The sequence below is a fragment of the Caloenas nicobarica genome, chromosome 2 (genome assembly GCF_036013445.1).
Source record: "Caloenas nicobarica isolate bCalNic1 chromosome 2, bCalNic1.hap1, whole genome shotgun sequence".
Classification (NCBI taxonomy): domain Eukaryota; kingdom Metazoa; phylum Chordata; class Aves; order Columbiformes; family Columbidae; genus Caloenas; species Caloenas nicobarica.
The window spans coordinates 27,865,376-27,888,903 of NC_088246.1; the positions used below are offsets into that span (position 1 = coordinate 27,865,376).

The following is a 23,528-nucleotide window of genomic DNA, read 5'->3' on the forward strand; positions in this document are numbered from 1 at the left end:
GGTAACACATTTGACATCTGAAACCTATGGTTATATGTCAGGGATATGCATATGTAGAGAGCAAAGGCCTTTTCCTATTTTGGTTTTCCTTCCCCAGAAGAATCGTAACATGATGAGCTCTTGAAGATGGAGTGCTTGCACTCAAGATCTCAGGCAGAACCATACTTTAATCTCCGTATCTGAGTGGGAGGAAAAAAGTGAAAAGAGAAACTGTCAAATTCAGAAGCTGTTTGGAGATCCGTGACTTGAAGCAAGGCAGGCTCACGTTTGTATCGCTTGGTCTGCCTTGTACCCAGTGGGACCGCACCACATGCCAGCGAGCTTTGAGCTTGCAGCTTTTAAAGAACTTAGCGACCTAACAGAGCTGTTTGTTCCTATAATTTTGATTTTTCTTTTTCCCCTCTTCTCCGTTATTTTCCCTTCCTTTGGAAGACATTTAGAGGACAGGCAGACTACTTGTCTGTCCTGCAGACAAAATCCTCTCTCTCATGGCATTAAAAGTAGTTGTCTCTCCCACTGAGAGTTCCTGTTGCTATAGTCTCTTGTATTTAATCTTTTTTTTTTTTTTTTTTTTTTCCCTTTCTGCTTAATTATGTTAAGCTCCAAAACAAATAAGACTTGCTCTGACCTCGGAGTTAGAGGTCACAGCACTGAAGTGTTAAAATCTTTTCTAGAGCCCAGGCATTCAGAACTTCAGTAAAGTACTAGGAAGGCACGTCTAGTGCTGCAGCGAGAGAGAACACAAAGCAAGGTGATTTGTTATTGCCTGCACAAAAGACGAAGCATTTTGCACTATTGCTCCATCCTTTTTTTTAACATTCCAGCCCTTCCATTATCCCCCATGTTTCTTAGCACAGACAAGAAGGGGCTGTTGAAAGAGATGTTGGCCATACAGCACACACGGCAGAACGGCATATGGCATACCAATGGCTCTATTGTCGGTAGGCCCAAGGCCACAGAGGAATGAACCATTGCTGACTTGAACTGAATAGTGCTCTTGCCTAATGAGAAGGAATCCAGTGTAATTTATTCTCTCCTCCTCGGGGGTGGGAAACAAACCACAAAACCAAAGAACTATTACATATGCTTTTTTAAACCAGTTGCAGAATAAGAAAGAAAAATGACTTGTCTGATATTGATTGTATAATGTAAAGCTGAATAATTCTCTAGAGTTTTTAGAGCCATAGTGGTAGCACTAATTTAAATTCTGGTTCTTTTTCATACAGTCAGAAAGATTAGGTGTCAGCTGAATTAGCATTTAAACTAACCGTTGTAGTCAATATAGCAGGATTAACTGCAAATTACAATCTTCAGATCACTTTTTCATTGGAATTTGCCCATTGTGAGATTTTGGCCAGTTCAATAGATGTTTTGTTTAATACAAAAAAGTTCCTTTTCATCTAGAATATAGCTAAATTCCACTGTAAGAGACATGGTTAGCTGGTATAAAGCTGTAACAGCTAAATCCATGCTTAAATATACCTAACAGAGACTTAATCTTAACTGAAATGTATTTTTCGGCTGGAATAACTGAACATAATTCTAATAAAGTTATTTTGACACACGTCAGTTGTGCTGCTTTAGTCTTTTAAAGCACTTTAATTGATTTTGTGATTTGTGTCTGGAAGAAATCAAAAGTGTCCAGTGAAATGTGCTTAAATGCACATATATGCTCTCCTAAACACAGTTAAGAACAACAGAGGAAGAAGAATAACAATTATCAAACACCGCATCAGGATCTTTAAAAAAAAATAAAAGGTTAGATACAGTTTGGTTTATAAAAGGCTGAGAAACTATTCTAAAACATATGACTGCAGCTGCTCTTTCCCATCACTAGGTCGAGCTATTACCTCAAAATGAGAAACCATCACCTTGCTGGTATTGTTACCGGAAATAGAGGCGTAGAACAAATACAACAAAGGTCTCCAATGAAATAACTAGACTGGCAAATGTAACACTTTGCAGTGTGGAAAATAAACAACTGCACTACCACATACACTAAGCCAATTAGTTTCTGTAGAAGAAAAAAAATAACAGGAAAGTAATTTCTCACAGAAGTACACACTAAAATGCAGCTCACTTCGCAGTAGGTATTGGCTTCTTATTAACTCTGTTAAATCAAGTAGTACTGAACCCTTCAAATGATTGCCTTGTTTCTTCATTATAGCTACTTTGCTTTTTTCCTAGGAATTAACTCTGAATTTTGTACAACTTTTGTTGTTACTGCTATCATATAAATAGTATAAGAGAATGTCTCTCCCCCCAGTTCTTCCCTAGCTAGAAACTCTAACAACAGACTTTGTAAAAATTATCTTTGTCTTTTTACATGTAAAGAGAAGAAAAAGAATTGTAATTAGAAAAAGTGAAGAAAACCAAAAAGAAAACCCGAAGAGAAGAAATCCAATTCTAAAGGAACTCAAAATGCAGTATCAATTAAAGATTAAAATAATTAAACAATTAATGACTGCAAAGTAGAAGAGTTAGTTCTGCATTGTAATTCTTATTGAAAATACTTCATCTCTTATAACAGATGCCAGATAATGTGGGTATTTCTACTAATTTAACAGGATAGTTTCCAATATTCCCACATTTTTATTAAGCTTTGTTGTTGTGTGTTTGTTTGTGTTTTGGTTGGTTTTGGTTGGTTCATTGGGCTTTTTTTTTCAAAGAAGAGAAGGATGAGCTAACTAAAATCTTCTATCAACTCTCACAGAAATACAATTATACAAGAATGATACTTAATAGCAGCATTACTTCGATCTCATTTTAGCTGACAAGGATTCCCTGAACCTCTTTGCTTTTGCCAGGAACAAGTACGAGATAGGCAAAAGAATGTATCCATGAGTGTCGGCTACACCTCAAGCTGTTCTGAAACACACCTCTTTTATTAGAGTTTTTATTATTTGAGAATTTATTATTTTATTATTATTGTAGGATTTGACAGAGAAAATATTTGCACTTGACCTGGCTAACTTTTAAGGTGCATGCGTATGTAAAACAAACGGAAATATACTTATCTATACAGCAATATCTCAGTAACAAGAATAGAAGTATTTTTCTTAAGTGCTTTAGTGGGTTTTGGAAGGCCATTTCTCTAGATAAATCAGGGCCAGAAAGTACATTCAAGTATGGGAGGCTAATTATTAGCACACTCATCAATGTGATACATGTCTATGACAAGTAGCCTTCCTTGAGAAAATCTCTAGGCATGGTTTACAGAGTGACACTTGCCAAGAGCTATTTCTCAAGTGCGATAAGGAGAAGACTGAGGTGTCACTCCACCCACAGCACAGTGCTCCACGGGGATCCCAGCAGACATCCTGGCCCGTCAGTGCCCCGGTGTGCCTTCCCACCGCGTCCCACAGCGCTCAAAAGGAGCATAATTTTCTTAGTTCGATGATAGGAAAACCTCATTCTGGTGGGCTGCAACACAGCCCTCAACTTACTTTGAACTGAAAAGTTGTAAAATAATTATGTCAAAGAACGGTTCCTGGCACTGTTTCATCCATAGAAATAAGGATGTAGTACAGAGCACTCTGAAGTAGGCTTAGGGGCAGGTCTGCAAGCAGGATAGAAGCATTGGGGAAGTGGTCTTCTTGCAGAATTTCCAGAATGACAACTTATTACATTTTGTCTGGTATTTCCAATCAAAATCCAAAGACATTTAATATTCTTTGATTCCGGTAACAAACAAAATCCCTTTACTTCAAATTATTTTAAAGTGTTCTTTAAGATATAACTTTTTAGCAAGATCTAGTGATTGATTTCTTATACTGCCACTCAAAATGTATCACTCAAGTTTTCGGCACACTCTGAATTATAATCTGTAAGCTGACAATGGCCTGTTTTATGTCAAATATTTGTTGCAAGCACATCTGGCTGACACGAATAGCAGTGTAGAGCTTGTACATTGTTTAAATGCAAACAGTACTTCTAACTTCACAGATCAGTAATGTGTATTATTACATGGCAATTCCACTATTGTTTGTGCAAGAAATATAGTGAGTAAAGTTCCGTATCATAACAGGATGTCAGACTTCGAGCCAGCTGGTGTTCTTACACGTAAAAGGAAGGTGCGGTGATATGCTTCAGTTCAGAGAACCCTCTTTATTATATCTGACACAGTAATCAAACAGATTACAGTTCAAGTGAATTAGTTTTACAGCTCTATAGATGGTTCTGATTGTTCCAGGACACCACAGCACCAAATTACTGTGTCCTGTATCAAGTCAAGTGGGCAAAGGTGTGGTGGTAAACTGAAAGTCCATTCCCTTTCTTGAAGGCCTTTGTTCTGCTCTGGGAATTAGAGTAGGTCTGGATAATACTTGTACTTGGTCTGGTCCAGTGTGCCCGCAGCTACAATTTGTGCATTCACAAGCTGACACAGAATGGGTAATAGGTTCTTTAGAGAAGAATGGTCTCACTGAATCTGAACGGTCAAGTTAGTGGGGTTTTTTATAAATCATATTAAGCAAATAAGGCATTACATTTAAACTGGCTGTCTGACCAAATAGGAGCGAACAGAACACAAAAGTAGCTTTCAGTCAAAATATACAAAAACTACTTATTAATATATATTTTCGTGGTCTTGCTGATGATCCATAAAAGTAATGGCATAAACAGAGTCAGGATAAGACAATCTACAGCTGAACAAAATGTTAAGAAAAAAAATAGTTATGAATGGAAATATGTAGAATATGGTTCCTTGTCAGCCATTAGCATGTGGAAAGGTGCTTACAGAAGGAAATCCAGTTTCACCGCAGATATTTATTAGATATCCAATTAAATCTTTAAATACTATGTGTGTAGTCAATGACCTGCCAAATCACACAGCCTCACAACAGCTGTAGTATTTTACCTTCCACCTTAGCTTTGTGTCAGCTTTCTTCTTTAGAAACCTGGTTCTCAGACTCCTGCACATGGAAATGAAGAGAGTTGAGAGCAGTAGCTGACCTGTGAGTGGGTTTTTATGGTCAGCACATACTCTGGAGCGCTCTCCAGAGGGCTCAGGCGTGAAGATGCCCAGCCAGGTAGCTCACAAAGCCCTACCTAGCGATGAGTAAAGAGATCAGGGGCCTGCTACCCTGCTTTTGCCCTGCACCTTTTGGAAGCATGCAGCAAACAGTCCTTCTGTTGACTATGGCTACCTCTCCTGGGTAGGGAAAGATCTCATTCTTTTGTATATGCCAACGTGAAGACCAAATTGACTTCTTTACTTTTAATTACTAAAAAAATTTAATTTCCCTCTCATTTGTTCCCAGCCACACATGCCAGAAGGTAGGCAATGTGAGTCTCATTGCCATATTACCATTATACCAGTGTGTCCCTCATCACTGCTGGGCTTTCTCAGTGGCAGAGTCGAGTCTCTGGTAGAAGTAGCACGTTTATACAGAAAGGGATCATGGTGAAACAGAGAGAATGGCTTTTCCCTCTGCACAGCCACCCAAAGGCAGTTTGTTACCCAAAGCAGTGCTGCACAGCAGAAGGTGTGCAAGTGTGTTTGCTACCACTGCACAGGCAGAGCAGCCCCTTGGAGGAAGTACAGCTCTGCATGTTCCCTTACTCTGAACTGCCAGATTGCTCATCTACAAGTATAATAAAACCCCTGCTTGTATGTGTGGTATGTAAATGTCTCCATAAAGCATTAAACAGCCATTATAATGTGGCCAAACCAGTCACATTTGTTAAAGCAAACACTGTGTACACGGATATGAACAGACAAGCCATTTGTTAAATTGCAGGACCTTCCCCTTTCTCTCTCTTTAAAGTTTTCATTTCAAAGTAGGCTAACAAAGAGCGAAATCGCTCAATGAACATGCCGGTATAATGAAACTAGCTCGAGGAGATATTATTCACCAAGTTGCTTGCAATTTCTCTTTTTTTAAGGGAGTAGCAAACTGTGGGATGGGGCAGAAATGAGAAACTATGACCTCGAGCCATGTGGGACATGGGAGCTTCTCAAACCAGCACAAAAGCCAGCATCTCCTGAATGACTAGTTGTCCAGAGAAAAAGAACTAAAACCAGACGAGGAACAGGCATACCCCTGATTGTTTTGGAGAAGGCAGACAGCGGGTGAACACACAGCTCTATAACCATAAAGAGGCAAAGCTATGGCTTGCACTGAACCCCTGGACAGACTGGAGGAAGGACCAAAAACCATGGGGAGTGAGAAGATACAGCAAGATGTCAAGAGCAGTGTGTGCAGTGACCTCCATTTACAGAAACACGAGTGGCCCTCAGCATGGATCAGTTCTTCTTTGCACATAGCTGCACCTCGGTCCTTTTTAAATAAATCAATAAAACCTCCACCTAGTACTGCAAACCTCCATTAACTTCCCGCTGTCTGTAAAATGCTATCCTTTGGTTACTTTGAAATTTGAAACACCTTTTAAATCTATAATCCCTCTTCACATTTAACAGTTTTTTTTCCTGAGGAAAGATAGGAAGAGAGAAACGTCATGGATGTTAAAAAGGTAGGCAGCGTTAGCACAGGGAGATAAGGAGCGATTTCAGAGGGTTCAGTTACCTAGCAACGTCCCTTGCAGTTGCCTAATGGTATTTTGGAAGTGCAGAGGCTCCAGACCAGCTGAAGTGCAGGGAATGAGTGGCTGCAAAGCAGCGGAGCTCCGCAGCCCGGCGTGAGCACAGGACACGGCTGCTCCCAGGCAAGCCCAGGCAGACAAGAGCAAGGTAACGCGATAAAAGGGTGCAGGGACCGCCCTGCCCGGGCATTTCTTTCCTAAAGGTGTCTGAAGAGGCAGAGGAGGCACCGCCGCCGAAACAGCTCACCGCTTACAAACCTTTAAGTGGTCAAGGGGAGGTGACGCCTTTCGCTCTCCCGTGCCCTGGCGTGCTCTCCGCCCTGTGCCATTTTCCGCCCACACACCTCATCGCCCTGACCAAGCGCGGCGGGCGAGCCGGCCCCCGCCCTCACGCTGCAGCCCCAGCCCGGGGCACCCGCCGGCGGGCTCCCCACAACGGGAGGCGCGGGATCTACTCGCGGCCCGGCCCCGACGACGTGGCCGCGCTCCCGGTGGAGCGGCGGAGGGGGGAAGGCAGGACGGGATCCCGACCCCACGCGTGACTCGCGCCCCGGAGGCCGCGGTTCTCGCGCGCGCGCGCCCCCCACCGGCAGCGCCGCCCGCTGCCGCCGTGCGCGCGCAGCGAACCCGAGGGAACGAGCGAGCTGCCACGCGGCGGACAGGGTTAAACGCGCGTGCTGGGGCCGGCCACGCCCCCCCCGGCGCTCGCCGCCCAATGAGCGGGCGGCAGGGCGGGGCCGCGCCCCCCCCCTCCCCGCCCCGGGGCTGCGCAGCGCGGGGCAGCGCGATGGTGCCGCCGGCGGCGGCGCGGGGCGGCGGCCTACGCTGCGCGCGGCCAACGGCTGCCTGCGGGCCGCGCCGCTGAGCGCGCGCCGGGCCCCCGCCGGCCGGCGAGGTGAGCGGGCGGCCGGGCCGCGGCGGCGAGCGGCGCTCGGGGGGCCGCGGCGGGATCCGGGCCCGGCCGTCAGCGTGGGGAGGCCGGCGGGCAGGCCCGCGGGCAGGAGCCTGCGGGCAGCACCCTGCGCGCAGCGCACCGTCTGGGGAGGCGGCGTGAAGGCAGGTGCAGAAGGTGTCTTCCTGCCGTGACGGGGCGGGAGGAGGCGGCCGGGGCGGTGCGAGCGGTGCCCGCGGTTGCGAGGACAGCAGGTGGCTGGCAGCCCGCCTGGGAAGGAGAGGCTCTGAAGGAGAGGTCTCCTTGGGAGACAGCGAGTCCATCAGAGCCCCAAGGAGTGTGCCGGGTGTCTTCTGGAGGGGGGGATCCCTCGCTGCTCCCCAGCCATCGCCTTCTGCCCGTTTTAACGGGGACTTCCTGGATTGACGTCGCAGTTCACTAACAGCTGGGTTAGTAGAGGTCTAAGATGTGCTTTGGACGTGGTAACTTGTTGCTGAAAGAGGGTGTCGGCGTTTGGAACGAGGAAGGAGATTACCAGGATCTTTCCTCCCTTTCACCTGTGCTGTGGATTGTTACACATCTTGTTTCAACGCTGTTACTGTCTACCTGTACCAAAATAACTGGCTTTTGTTATCTGTATTTTTGGATAGAACAGCAAAGAGTTTTGGATGAAAAAAGTTCCTCTCAAAAGAAATATTTATAACATTAAATTATTTTCTTTAATGAAAAATATAGTCTGTGCTTAGTTGATAGGAAACTGCAGCAGTTCACAGTAATCCTTGATGCAGGCAACGTTAGCAAATGTACAAGTGTTTTGCATATAGCTTTATTTTAGAAGCATGTGAATATGTACATATGAAGCTTCTAGAAATCATGGGATTTGGTGAGTACAAGACCTTTCTTGGGCATTGCACAGCTAACTGTTTTCTACAGTTTGGCTTTAATTATTCTGATGTGTTGCTCGACTCTAAGGGCATGGTAGTAGTGATCAATTTCAATATTAATTACATAGCCCTCAAGGGACATTTGCAGTCTGCTTCACGCTGGGTCCTCAGAGCTTCCCCCTCACTTTGTAAGTAAAGAATATGTGGAAAATGCAGCTCTGTGTGTGCAGGCTAGCCATATATCTCATTATTTCTCATGATTTCCATTATTTCTCATAATCTTAAAGTGATGAAACATGTACAAAAATATCTAGTTATGTCCCGCATTCCGTAAGTTTGAAAATCACAGATTTTTGTTGTTGTTGAACGTGTTTCCTCTTGAAACAAGTTCAAAAAGTTATATGGTCTATGGTCTGAGTTTGCTTTTTTTTTTTTTTTTGAGAGAGAGAGAGGTGGTGCAAGCTCCAGTATCATGTATTCCAGTTGTATGGGGATTCCCTAAATTTGCTTTGGATTAGGAGGGTGACCTTAATCCTTGTTGGAACAGCAAGCAGACGGAGAACTTTGTTTCTTGTTTTAGATCAATGTGTTAAAAGGCTTATCATTAGGACTGCACAGGCATGGCGGGGTGGGTCACCCCTTTAATCTCATCAGAGGAAGCAGCCCTCGTTCTATCACTGGACACCCACCAGCCCCATTGCACGGGTATGACACATGTCAAGATAAGTCAATAGAAGGGCTCTCTGGAACAGTTTACAAGATTGGGTGGCAGTAACTACCTACAGAATGTGAGACATATTATGGGTTGCAGGAGAAGAGCATCTTGTGACTGTACAAAACTTATTATGGGATGTTTAGGGGAGGGACTAAAGGGAAGGAGCAAGGTGGTTTGAGGAGGAGCAAGTGTAGGAAAATAGAGGATAAGGGGATAAAGGACCTGTTTACTTGTAAACCAGTGGCTGGTCAGTATGTTTGGCCATGTCCTGTGCCAGATTACCATGCCTGCCCCTTTTGCCCATTAAGCTCCATTTCTGACTGTTTTCCTGGATCAGGGGACTCTGTGCTATGTTCATGTATGTGTACTGAGGTCTAAGTACCAGCAACTGGAGTGATAGCATAAGTTTTAGGGACCTCTGTGTTGTCTGGTATGGCAGCAACTGGAGAGACTGGAGTAAGCGAATCTCAACACCAGCAACCAGAGTGGAGACCATAAGTCATAGAGGCTTGTGTGTCTGGAGTACCAGTAACTGGAGAGATCACAGGGCCTGCTTATTGTCTTCACAAGCATGCCAGTGTGTGGTTGCTACTGAATATCATGCAGGGCTAGCCACTGAGTTGGAGAAGAGGCGTGGGAGCCAGGTTATGAGGCAGGTCTAAGTGTGGGACAGGTACTAGTGACATCAAAGGGTCTTCAGTTTGGCAATATGAGAGTCCAGGAGGTCCAAGCCAGCTACTGGAGGGACTAAGATCTGGAAGTGGTTTTGGGGGTTAATTTGCATGTGTGTCTCTGGGAGAGGCAACTGGAGACAAAAGGATCTGAGGGCCAGTTCCCGAGCAGGCTGAGCAGGCTGAATGTCTAAGGCCGTTTACTGGTGGATACTGGTATGCCTGTGGGGACCTGTGTGCATTTCTGGATGAGGAGGTCTGTACCAGGAACCAGAGTGGGACTGTGGGAAGGCTGAGGATTCAGGGTTGGTTTCTGGATAGACTGAGTGTCTGAGGCCAGTTACTGGATGGATCCCCATTGTCTGTATTCCCCACTAATGGAGTTTTGTCCTGGTTAGCTAGGGAGAGGAGCAGCATAAGGCCAGACCATATTTGTGTTTGCATGACCCCTGTTTTTAGCTGTGTTGATCTGTGTGGTCAGCCCTGTGTATCTGCAGGTTTGCATGTGCAACTGTGGGAATACGTCCTCAGCCTTGTCACTGGCTGGACCTGGGGATGTGGAGTTGCAGCAGCCCTGTCTCCATTGGTCTGTGGAGTTCAGCAGCCCCTAACACAGGAAAATGACTTTTCCTGTAGAGTTTGAAGATGCAGAAATCATTGACTCTCAAAACTTAGATTTGGAACCAAATCTACAACGACTGTTAATTTGTGAGAGATTTTTGAAACATTTGGTGGTCTGGTTGATGTGAATAGGGCTACCTACATGAATACTTAAATAGATACATTTGTTTAAGACGCCATGATAGACCAGTAGAGCATAAATTAAATTTAAACCTAGGGTTTTGTTGTAGGTGTTTTTTTTTCTGAGTAGTATCTGGTTTTGAACTTGAGAAGTAAAAGTAGAAATAGGAATAAAAATGGTGATCGTTTAGTGACCTGGTGGGTTTTGCACTTACCTTTTCCCTCTCTGTATGTCATAGTCATAGCATCACAGACTGGTTTGGGTTGGAAGGGACCTTTAAAGATCATCTAGTCCAACTCGCTGTCATTCCAGTAGATCAGGTTGCTCAAAGCCCTGTCCAACCTGACCTGGAACACTTAAATATTTTGCATGTCTTGCCCCTGAATGAATCACAGTATACAAAAGAATGTCGACAAAGAGTCTGAGTGAGGATGCTTATCATAAGAACTGACCTTCCTGTTAGACATTTTCTGGTTCTAGTCTAATGCAATAGCATTCAGTTATTTTTGCTGGCAAGTTAAAGGGCTATACTTATGTCGAATATCAAGATAATATAAAAAACGAAGATTTCTGTCCTGTTTACTGTTGGAGTTTATGAACATGTAGATACACACACACATATGCAGTGGTCCAGTCTGTTGATACAAAATTGATAGAACAATGAGCAGATTATTTTAGATAGAAAACTGTAACTAGGGGCGTTTCGTATCAGATATGAAGTACAGCTTCAGTATGTGTCCCTATCTGCTCCCAGAAATCCTCTTTGCTTGTGGAATACTGCCGAATCAACTTCTGATTTCCAAATACGACGAATGTACTTTTTTCTCTTTTAACATTTCCAACACACTTAAAGTTTTTTTCTAATTTAACGTAGTTCTATAGTTTAATAAGCAGCAGTTATTTTCAAGTTGTGGGTTTTTTTTCTCTCCAAGCAAGAGTAATTGTAACAACTGTTAGAGCAGATAACTGAAATTGTATGGCAAAGAGACACCTAATATTGAAAAATGGAACAATGGGGACCTTTTATTCCAGAAAGTGCTGTAGCTACACTGTGTGCATGCATGGATTTTTTTCCCCCTTTTAATATACTGAAGGAAGCCATTGCTTTATTCTGACCCTCTCCCCTTGTGTGATGCAAATTTTGAGGGGACTTTGTGGTGGTTGATGGGGAAAGTGAAAACAAAAAAATTATAATTTTAGAACAGTGGATACTTTTCAGTGTCATAGGCTGCTTGTGCATATAGGCTTTTCCTTAAATGTGTGATGTTTTGGGGTTTTTGTTGTTACTGTGTTTTTTTGGAAAGCACCTGATCTGAGTCCTCATATTTTCTTCCCAAGTTAGTGGCATGTAAGACAATAGAAATAAAGCTGGAAACCAAGTCATTTTTTTCAAGGCCTGGGTCACAAATGATAATGCAGTCAATTTTATACTTTAAGATGTGCTGTCTAAAGGCAATTTTTAGTATCCATCAAAATGTAATACTGAATTGAGGAAAGGCAATGTATGATTAAAAAGTTGTATCGTGCTTTTTCATATTAAAGCTTATCAACTCCTTATCAACCACAGTTATAATTATGTGAATTTGATACAGCCTTTAAGTTTCTTGATTTTTATTTTGTGCTTCAAGTCGTGTCCAGTTTTCTTTTGTTTTTCTATCAGTGTGGAAAGAAAAGGATATCACATTAGAGCTGCTTCACTCTCAAATGATGTAGATCTACATGTGTGCAGTAAATATGATGATTTCTGAAGGTGCCAACCTAACAGTACGCACACCTGCTTTCTGTCCTCTCTGCTCTCTGTTCAGGAGAGCATTCAGACAGACAGAAAGCTGTTATTTGGAGTGCGTGTTGCTGCAAAGTGATTAATGCAGCTTGCTTGGAGACAAGTCTTTTTTCCAATAGACTCTGCACAGCCAGCGAGATAAGCGCTTGCAGGCTAAATGAGTTGTTCTGATGGCTGCAGCTCTTTTACGATCAATGGTTTTCATCGATGCTCTGTACATTCCATCATTTTCTTTTTTTGGCTCCCTGACTAACTAAATTGGGTTCTGCCCATTGACATTAAGAATGATCCTAATGGAAGAAACATCATCAACTTGTTTGTAAGGCTCTGGCTTGAACCCAGCATATATTTAACAGTCCATGTTTTTCTAGTTTAGTCATGAATTATTAGAAAATATCTCAGCCCTTTGCAAAGATGAAAAGGTCTTAAGCTTCAAGAGCCTGAAACTGGTTTGCAAGTGTTTAATATGTAAAAATTCACACTTGTTTTGGATGTATAAAGCTCACTTTACACAGGCGTAGATGCTGGGTTTGTTTAATTTTACAGAATGGTCAGCCAAGTCTTTTTAGGGAGCAAAGATTTTTTTTTTTTTCTTTTTACTACTGGAATACAAGGTTTTTGATGTGTAGAAGATGCCTTGAGGCTAATGCATTTTCTTTTCCTCATCCTCCCAATGCCTTTTAAAAATAGATGTTTCTGTATGAAAATTCAGATGTTGTCTTATTCTTTCTTCTGAAAGTCTGTCCTCAGTACTTCCTAAAAGTGGAAGGAAAACTGCCCTAATTTGGGAGTTGATTTGCTTTTATAACTCTTCAAACTCTGTTTGTGTTTGACAGCTGTTAAAGAATTCCTGTAATATTGTTATTCCTGGAGTTGAAGTACATCTTATGACCATATTGTATCTTGACCTGTAGGTTGCCTTTGATCATCTTTTAGCTTCATGAAAGTCTTAGGTATTACGTTTTAAAGTACAGATTTCTTGGGATGAAGAGAAGAAGTGAACATATATTACAATTTTATAAATAAGATATTGCACTTTATACATTATTGTATAAATATAATGAATGGGATTTGTATGTACAGTCACTATTGTGATTTATGACTGTCCTTTATAATTTTAAGCTAAAGAGTATATGGTTGACCTTTTGCACTAAATTTATCAATGGTTGTACAATTTCATATGAATATTTGCATTGCTCTTGTCCTTGAACTTCCATGCAAGTCCAGGGGAACTGAATCTGAGCTAGAACTGAGATCTCTTCTTCCAGAGATTTAGTCCTTGATTTCTTCCTATAGTTTTAGCTTTGATTTGTGTGTTAAGCAGTTTTAAGCTTAATGTATTTTTCCTTTGTTTTTGACAGTGTATTACCTTCAGGAGATGGCCTCTTCCAAGTCTTTGATGAACCTTCTAACCTTCACTTTTGGATCAGCGATAGGATTTTTTGTATGCTATCTTCTGTTCAGCATTATACTAGAAGAACAGGTTAAGATCCAGCCTCATATCCTTCACAATGATCCACATGGTCAACACTCAGCAGATATTGATAACAATCAGCTGCAAGGACAAATGAATTTCAATGCAGACTCTGGACAGCATAAAGGTATTTTGTTACACTTGACTAGTGATATAATATGCCTCCTTTTCATGTATTGCAAAATGTTGCTTTCTTCACTGCCAAGAATTTGTATGAATACTTTTCTTTCACTTTCCCCATGTTCCAGTTGCATCTAAATAACTTTGTTCTCCTGAGGTCTACTGAATGGTGGTTTTCGTTGTTTGTGTGTTTTCATTACAGTACTGATTTTTTTTTTCCTTAGAGCCCAACTGTTTGTCCAGCTTCTGTATCCAGATTTGTTTGGAGCAGGAACTTATCAAATGAACTATTGATACCAAATAGTGGTTTTGCTAAGCAGATATATTTGCTAGCATTATAGATGTGGCTGAATTGCTTTTTAACTGTAAGAAGCTAATTTTGGACCACTTCTAACTTTTGATCTAGCCTCTCAAAGCTAAAAAAAGAAAGAAATTAACTTTTTGACATGATTAATAAAAGTTGGAATTGAGGTGGGAGGGCAGAGGGGTCACTATAGGCATTGTTTGCCAAGCTGATCATGCAGCAGTCCAAGCACAGATTGTTGTTCCCAGTCAAAACCAGGGAAATTCTGTTGTACTCTCATTTTTTTTTTAAAAAAAAAGGTATACCCTTCTAATATTTCAGGCATACTTTTACATTTGACACATCTCATTAAATAATTTCATCCTAAATCCTAAATACAGATAGTGTCCAAGTTGGGACAGTTTGGATGAGAAAAAATGCACTCTAATGCATTTGCTGAAGAAGATGTTAATTAGTAATTTGCTATTTAAACTGAAAACTTTGTAAGACAAGTTTGTGAGTGTTTCACATGAAATTGTAGAAATTTGTTACAAAGAAATCTGATCTATCGTTGCATAAAGTGTAAGCAGGAATATTTTAGGATTAGTTACGCAGATCTCACTCTCCATGGAATATTCTTTTACATGAGTTAAAATCACTCGGTATATATCAAGTGAAAATGTTTCTTTGAGGGAGATTAATGTTTTGGCATCTTGGAAAACATTATAGTACACACCTCAAATAACTGTCTATTCTGTTGGATTGTCTGTAAATAAAAACATTTCAGCACAACAATAATACTAGTTTCATAGTATCCTAGCTTATTTAATCTGATTTTTTTTAATAAGTAAGATTTAACTTGAATTGGTGATAAGTTCTTTCTTTCTGGCATACCATCTGCTTTCTTCTTCAAGAATATGTTGCTATTTTAGAAATATTTATTAGGTTTTGTTAGTTAACATGGATATGTATAACAGAGCTTATTAGCTTTTTGACCTTTCTGTGTCGTAATCATTAAGTTGTATTCATTGTGAATGGCAAAAATATTTGGCTTTTTAGTTTTCATTAGTCCTCTGACACCACCAAGAGGTTGCCTGTAAACCATTTTTTCTGTACAAAACAGGGTTTTCTAAAGCCATGCTTCTCTGAACAGATACCCATTTCGATATGGCTTTTATGCTCTCCTTTATCCTATGAAGTTGAAGTAGCTTTAAGAATTTTAGTTTCCTGGATTTAGGAGTCTTGTTTGTTTTCTTCCTAAATATAACACTAATTTCATTAATTGGCACATTTAGAAGCAAACACCTTTTCTTTCTCTGCATGTCTTTTCTGATCTAGAAACAGAATATCTGGGTGGAGGTTGCTCTTACATTTATTTTGCAGTCAAGTCTAATATTGTTTTGGAACTTTACTCTTTTTTTTTAGATGAGAATAAAAATATTGCAGAGGGACTGTATCAGAAGGTGAGAATACTGTGTTGGGTTATGACGGGACCTCAAAATCTAGAAAAGAAAGCCAAGCATGTTAAGGCCACTTGGGCCCAACGTTGTAATAAAATACTTTTTATGAGCTCTGAGGAAAACAAAGACTTCCCAACTGTGGGCCTAGAAACCAAAGAAGGCAGGGACCAACTGTACTGGAAGACTATTAAAGCTTTTCAATATGTATATGACAATTATTTTGATGATGCGGATTGGTTTATGAAAGCAGATGATGATACATATGTTGTCTTGGACAATTTGAGATGGCTTCTTTCAAAATACAGCCCTGAACAACCAATATACTTTGGAAGAAGGTTTAAGCCTTATGTGAAACAGGGCTACATGAGCGGAGGAGCAGGATATGTTCTAAGCAAAGAAGCTCTGAAGAGATTCGTTACTGCATTTAAGACGAACAAATGCTCTCACAGTTCCTCTGTTGAAGACCTAGCACTAGGAAAATGCATGGAGATCATGAATGTGGAAGCAGGAGATTCTAGGGATACAAGTGGCAGAGAAACCTTTCATCCCTTTGTTCCAGAACATCACTTAATCAGAGGATACCTACCAAAAACATTCTGGTACTGGAATTACAATTATTATCCTGCTGTAGAGGTAAGTCCTTAGGAACCTTGTACCCATTTTATAAAGTACATCTTATGGTGTGTGTGGATATGTATGATGTGTGAGTTAGCAGATTAATAGCAGCTCAATATATGTTAGAAAAGAAGATTTTGTTGTGATATCCTGTGATACACCTGTGTGTAAATGTGTTAAATACGCTAGTCATCAACTTAAAGTTGATGCAAAGAACTTAACATTCCAGAAGAGCTAGTGAATCTTAAATTATTATTGCTGTTTTGCTATGTTCTGTGGACAGCAAAAAATGCTGAAACCTTTTTTACATGTTTGTCAAGTGTCACCACTACTACCTTCCTTGCAAAGTTATTGTTCTATTTTGTTCTCTCATATCTCAGACACAGTGTCTGCAGCTTCTCTTCCAGCCACCCAACACCCTGTGTGCACTGAGAAGCAAGACCAGTGTGGTTCATTCCAAGCTGTGTGTGCTGACTGCACAGACTGGCTCAAACAGTATGGCTTAGTTACATTAAAGTCTACTGAAAGGAGAGGTGGCACTGATACACCCTTCTTTTCTACCCAACTGCAAACTTTGCATAAAACCTGTAAAAAGAGATGTGATTTTGAGACTTGCTCATGATTATGGTTGGTTAAAATTGGCTCGGAGATTCCCAGGTTACTGGAGTGGCTGATGAGTAATGGCATGCACGAGTGTACTGTCCACTAGTGTTTCTCCCTTCAAATGGAGATGTGTTGCAATATTTTTGTCACTGATAACTGTGTGCAGGTTTGCCTGGTAGCTGCCCTGCCCTCACTTCTTCATTGAGCGTTGTTAAGTTGTACATGTAAGTGAATCCCATTGAAAAGATTATGGAAGAATGAACGTTGCCTAGACGTGAAATAAAAGCATGACCCATACAAGGAGATATGATAGATTTCCTTATGTGGCTTTATTGGACTCTTGTTTACCTTATGTAGAAATAGAGGCAACCATGAGAGCTAGCAAAGCTAATTTTTTAAAAATTCTTTTGTTGTAGCAACAAAAATGACATTTACAAGATGAAACATTCTTACTGCAAGAACTTAAGATTGTCTTTTGTGTTCCGCATCTGAAATCTCCAGTCTAAAAAAAAAAAAAAAAAAAAGGAAAAGGGCAGTTAGGGCACTACTGGAAATTAAAACGATCTGAAGGTATTCTGCAATGTAAACTTTGATCATATAATCTGTAATATGGCTTCTTTTTTAGGATTATAAGATCACTTTTAAAGGTTTTATTTTTCAGCAAGCTTTGAGATGAGCATAAGTAGCCAAAATCAAGGATAAGATGTGGGAAAAGAAGTCTAGTTCTTCAGTAGGCTTTTTTCATTGTAAAGCAGCTATTTTTATGCTTGTATTGAGCAATTAGAGCATTTCTGTAGCTTAGAACTGTTACGATACTGTATTTAGTGTGTCAGGATGCAGCAGCTTTAGCTGTGGTTGCACTTCACGGTTGGCTGAGCTGTAGACAGTTACATCCGTGACTGACATGGTGGTGGTGGGGATCCATAATGGAAACTGCATATTTGATCCTGTCCTGTCATATTTGTGTTTGGATAGAGACTACTTCCTCTGGTATTGAAACAAATTGATACTGGTTAAACTTGGTAAGTATTGAAATAATAATAATTATGTAACAGTTGTTCTCTTCAATTCCTTTAAATGTTGACTCTTAGTTCAAATTAGAGATGGAATATTAGCAGCTCTGCAGTCGAGTCTGTTAAAAAAAAAAAACAACACAGAACTCTCTTCCAGAAAAGTGCTCTCAAAACTAAATTGAGCTAGGAAAAACAAGTTGTAACAAATGTGTTAACAAAATGTTTAATCATGTCAATGAAATTAATAAACTTGAAAAAAAAATGTTCCAAAATTATTTGTTACATCTTTCTATATGTAGGGAGTCAGATACTGACAATTTTTACAAACAGTATAATGTGTGAACACACACCCAGAGGTGCCTGTGCACACACTAATTTGGCTTATATACTCTGGATGGATGCTGTCATGAATAACAAGAATATATTGCTTTATATATAAATGCAATGCATTTAAACCTTCTTGGTGCTGCTTTTTTGGTTTTTTTTAAACACCAGCATAAAAAAAAATAAGTATGGAAAAGCAAAAAACCTCTGACATGAGGGCAACTAGCTTTTTTGCTGATTTGATTATAGAAACAAAAGACTTTGTGCAACTTTACTTTAGAAAGGTGCTTTGGCAGATATATCTGATACATTTTGCATGCCTGTCGCTAAGTTTTGAAGTACATGTATGACTGATGATAGTGAATTTCTTACCATGAAGTCAGGTATGTGTTTGAATTCTTCCTGGATCTTTTATCCAGGGCATGCTTTGCAATTCTTGCTGACTATTTTTGACTTGTTTTGTATTTTAGGGTCCCGGATGCTGCTCTGATCTAGCAGTTTCATTCCACTACGTTGACTCCATGACTATGTATCATTTGGAATATTTGATTTATCATCTCCGTCCATATGGATATTTGTATCGGTACAATCCTGATTTGGCAAAGAATCCAGACGAGCAGAGCAAAAATGAAGCACTGGAGGATAATCAAAAGCTAGAGCAAAAAATATCTGAGAATTAACTGGACTTTGGAGAAAACAAAAAGAAGGCAGTACAATGAATAAGAGTCTCCTCAAACTCCTGCATGAAGTTTGTGGACTAAAATTACTCACGGTGATTCTTATTTCAAAAATCACGTTGGCAGTACTTCACTGTCTGTGTACAGCAGAGGCCAGTGCTGGCTCTGACTGTTTGGCATGGTGGGACCTTGCAGCCCTGCTCATGAAGGTTTGGGGCCCTAAAGCTGTGAAATAGGAGGTTGTTCTGTTACTCTAATATCTGAAAGAATTTGTATGAAAAACGTAACGAGTTCAAAGATAATCAATCAAAGTTTACAATGCAAATAGGTTTCTAATATTAGAAATTAGAAATTGGATGCTGCACGGTCAAATACTTCATGATGGCTTTCTCTACTAGTCTTGATGTCTTGAAGTTACTATGTGTACATTGCCCTGTAAGAAGGGGAGAGACATGAAAACAGAGTTTCAAGTTTGCTTTGCCTTAATGACAGACTGGTTATTATGGATAGGCAGAGGTCCACCCAAAAGATTAATCTGAATTGTTTCAGCAATTGCTTTCACTGCTATGAATTATTTTTAGAATTTTTAAGTCTCTGTCGAGCAAACCAATTTGAAGTTGGATCACTACTATTTTAGGGAGAAACCCAGAAATAGTCACTGTTGTTTAAATTGCTGAGGTGATGCAAACTGCTTATGTGTTTGCCTGTGGCGCTTTTTTTTTTTTAAATTAACTTATCCTTTTGGTTAAATGGATATAAAAATTCATCTCAGAATTTCTCAGCATAAGACAAGGTAGATGCTTTTTGAAATAGAAATCTCTTTTCCATCACACCTGCCATGTAAAACAGAAAGAACGGTATCTTAGCAAAGTTACCATGGCATTATAATAACTCCCTTTCAGCCCATATTATAATTAGTTTGTTTCCATTTGCTTTTCCCATGACTATACTTTGAAATTGTGAAGTTACCTTATATGTTAAAATTTTACAGATACAAACAAGTCCTATTTTAAAGTTGCAGCAAAGGCAATTTGAGTGCTTCCTTAAACATCTAGTTTATTTGGCTGAAGTACTTAATTTCTGAACATTTCATTTTTTCTTTCACTTTTAAAAATTTCCTCTGTATCTGCTTGTTACCTTTTTCAGAACAAAGTGTTAAATGATCCTTATTTGACTCTTTTTGAAGGTGCAGTATATAGTTATTCAGGTAAGCCAGCCTGAATACAGGAATTTTTCAAAGTGCATTAACTTTCTCCACTATTTTGAGTATCGCTGCCTCTTAACTGGAAACACTTTCTTAGTGTGGGACAAAATAAGTATTCTAATTAATTAAATTCTAATTAAATTTTCAGAGGCCAAGCCTATGTTTTATACAGTTAACTTAAAACTTTCTGGCTTTTTCTTTTTCAAATTGAGTGAATAGCAGTATGGGGGGTGGGATTACGCTTGACATGCTGTGTGTCTTTATGCCACACTTGAATAGAAATTTTTTCATCTTTTTATTACTTTTCACCTTCATCATATTGATGAACTTGGACATAACCTAATTACCTCCAGTCATTGTTTTGGAAAGGGCACATACTGGTAGCAGACAGCCTTATTTACTACTGCTGTCCTTCAGGATGTTCCTGGGAGAGGATGTTACCATGTAGTACTGGAAGTTTTTTTTTTTCCAAAGATAATTCTTGTACAGATTGGAGTTTTATCTATTGTCCAACAGTAGAGAGTCATGACTTCCTTTCTGACCATTGCTCTGCGGCATGATGGCAATTACTGAAATATCTCGTGGCGTTGAAATATTGCATATATTTTCTGTGCCTGAATATAGGCTAGGTTCATATATCGGGTATTAGTTAAACAAATGGTTCCTGCAGGGTTAAATCTGTTGGTCTTTTATGAGGAAGACTGCCCCTGAAGTACTGAGATACGAGCTTTATTTAATGTTAATTGACATAAGCAGAAAATTATAACTGCATTTGTTTAGTAAAGGAAAAAGTCTCCAGTTTGCTCCAATCAGAAGGATGCTTGTCCAGAGGAGAACGGATGGTACCACGCTGAGAGGTGCTTCCTTCCGTGAGCTAAATGTTTATGCCACGTGGAGCACAAGCCAATAATCACGTGAAATCCATATGGTCTTGTTAACTCCAGTGGCATTGTTCAAACATGCAATTAAAATTTTTTTGAATACTTGAGGAAGTTATAAGATGAAATCACGATCCCAACTTAATCTCTTTGTAGATTCAGCCCATGTAGAAGATCTACTAAATTATTGTACTGTTCCTTTATTACTGCTTTCTTCCTCAGCTCATCCGTGGGGATTTAAAGTTTTTCTGCCACAACAGGCAGAACTAATCTTACATAGTTTCTGCAGATTTGTGCCCTGTATTTGCCCTGTGAAGTAACATCTTTTCCTCTTCGTATTCCTTACTATCCTGACTGTACTGTCTTTGAGGTTTTGGTTTCATCGCGCATAAGTCTCAGGTGGACAAGAGGAGCGGGTAGTGAGGTGTTTGAGCTCCGCACAGGTTGTTTGCTGAGGTTGCAAGTTAAACCAGCCACTGCTGAGCTCACGGTGAAGCCTTTTCTCAGCAGCAGTTCTGGTCTTGTCTGCTGCCCAATGGGAGCTTGTGCATTTAGCAGTGCAGGGCAGGAGCCTCCCTTTCCACTAAACATGCAGGACCTCAGAGCGAATGGAGAAGTAAAGGAACAAGTTCCATTTCTTGAGGGAATAAGGCTAAGAACATACTACCTTGTGATAAATAGGTGGGCTATCTGGAGAAATGAGAGTAGCTTTTTCTTCCAGCATCCATTCTTGCTTTGTTTTAAAGTGTCCTTGCACTTAGGCCTCTAAATCTATTTCTTTTGCCTCTCTAACAGCACTGCAAAGAATTTTTTTTCCTTCCAGACAAGCAAGAAAAGTATCATTTTTTACATCCTGTGATTATGACTGGAGACTGTTGTTCTTTGTTAAATTCTATTGCCATAACAATGAGCCGATACCTCTGAAATAATTGGTTTGTATCTCGCTGCCTTCAAAAGCTTCAGTAGACAGGTCGGAATGTGAACAGTTAGTATAATTTTCATGTATAACATTACACTACAACTAGTAGTTTGTTATTTCACTCTTGGGTCTTTGTGCTTTGAGAAAGTATTTACTGAATTTGAGTATTTCTGCAGCCCAAGGAGGCCACTATATTCCAGGTGAGTATGCCTTTCTGAAGCGCAGCAACACGGGCTCTCTAAGGCTATACAGATTATTGCTCTGTGGTTTGGTTTTGTTTCTAAAAGAGGTTTCTTAATTTTATAAAACCTAAAAGCTTCCATTAGGCACTATAGTGATTCAAATGACCCATCTAAAAATTTTGAACTAATTTTCTTAAAATTACTAGGCAGCAATTGTTTGCACTTGGATGTGGGAATGTCACTTAGTGCAACAGAGTAACATTTTAACCTTGTGTTAGGTGTTTTTTAGTTCAGAAAGAATGAGAATGCCAAGAAGTTACCCTCTGATCACTGATCAGATAATAGTATTAATCTTTGCAGAAACAGACCAATTTTAATGTTCTTTCACTCCCAGTTCAGTTTTGAAGTCTATATTGGTCTTATTTAAAAGGTTAAATGCTGATGATGTTAGCACCATCTCTCATTTTGCAGAAGATTTTTTCCTAGTACCTCTTAGCTTTAAGGATGCTTTATTTGTTTTGCTTTTGTGGGAGTATATGTTAAAAATAACTTTTTTTTCACATATTGCCATTTGTTCTGTTATGCTTCCAGAAGTATAAGTTTTAGTGAGTAGCTGATAGACCTCTTATAAACAGTTTGCTACCTGGGTGTTTTATATTAGTATGACAGAAAAGTGTGGGTTATTTCTCTGATGTACCTGCTACTGATGTTGATAGTGCACGCACAGGTGAAAATAGATCTCTCAATACAGGACCACTTGGAAAGGCAATTTTGTCCTTTTTCTGTCAAGAAAAGCTTCTGTGGAACTCCAAAAGTGTAATTTGCTTTGTTTTATGATATTGTATTTAAAATACTCCACAAATGTTATTAATGCTCTAAAAGAATTGAATATTGCTGCTGGACAGTATGCTCCACTTAAAACCTGTGAATGTTTCACTTGGCAATTATAGGTAGTTGTGTCCCTGATGGTAGATACAAGTTGGTGACTTGTCTGGAATGATCACCATAAGGATTTGTTTCTTAAATACCTTCTTTGAAGTGCCTTTGATCAACTTCTAGCATCAAACTTAAGTTGAGAATTGAATAAATAAAATAAGTTATCTCATACACAGTTCATGTCTGTCTTCATTTACCCCTCCTGTATGCTAGTAGTGTAGCGTAGCAGCACAATTGAGTCTAATAAAAACATTCTTTGACTTTCCTGTATCCACCCAAGAAAAAACTAAAAGCTTCTCACACTTGCTATGTTTTCTGTTGTTATAGTTATTATTTTTATTATAGTAGTTATAGTAACAAATAGCAAGCTACCTTGAAAGCAAAGATGGTATTTTTTAAAATGTAAAAATAATCCTAAGTGCTTGTACTAGATTCACATAAGAAGGCTGTTGTTTCTGCATTGTCCTGATTTTTCAGTGTCTCCATGTTGTTACAGAGTCCTGAATAAGCTGACTATAGCTGTTACCTCAAAGATAAAGCAAAACTGTTCAAAATTAAACACTTTCTTCTTTTAAAAGGACTTACCCTTTCAGTGAACCTCTTCCTTCTG

The 23,528-nt window shown here is 39.9% G+C and overlaps 1 protein-coding gene across 2 annotated transcripts; it reads left to right on the forward strand.

The window, feature by feature from the left end:
• The first annotated feature begins 7,393 nt into the window (after positions 1-7,393).
• On the forward strand, positions 7,394-23,036 carry C1GALT1 (core 1 synthase, glycoprotein-N-acetylgalactosamine 3-beta-galactosyltransferase 1). 2 transcript variants are annotated; one of them, XM_065629964.1, is made up of 4 exons: positions 7,394-7,438; positions 13,592-13,831; positions 15,533-16,200; positions 18,593-23,036. In XM_065629964.1, exons 2-4 carry the CDS (start codon positions 13,609-13,611, stop codon positions 18,800-18,802), a joined length of 1,101 nt encoding a protein of 366 aa, XP_065486036.1. In that variant the 5' UTR covers positions 7,394-7,438; positions 13,592-13,608; the 3' UTR covers positions 18,803-23,036. The 2 variants fall into 2 exon arrangements, with proteins under 2 accessions (XP_065486036.1, XP_065486035.1); XM_065629963.1 differs by having other exon boundaries at positions 7,429-7,884.
• The last annotated feature ends 492 nt before the right edge of the window (positions 23,037-23,528 follow it).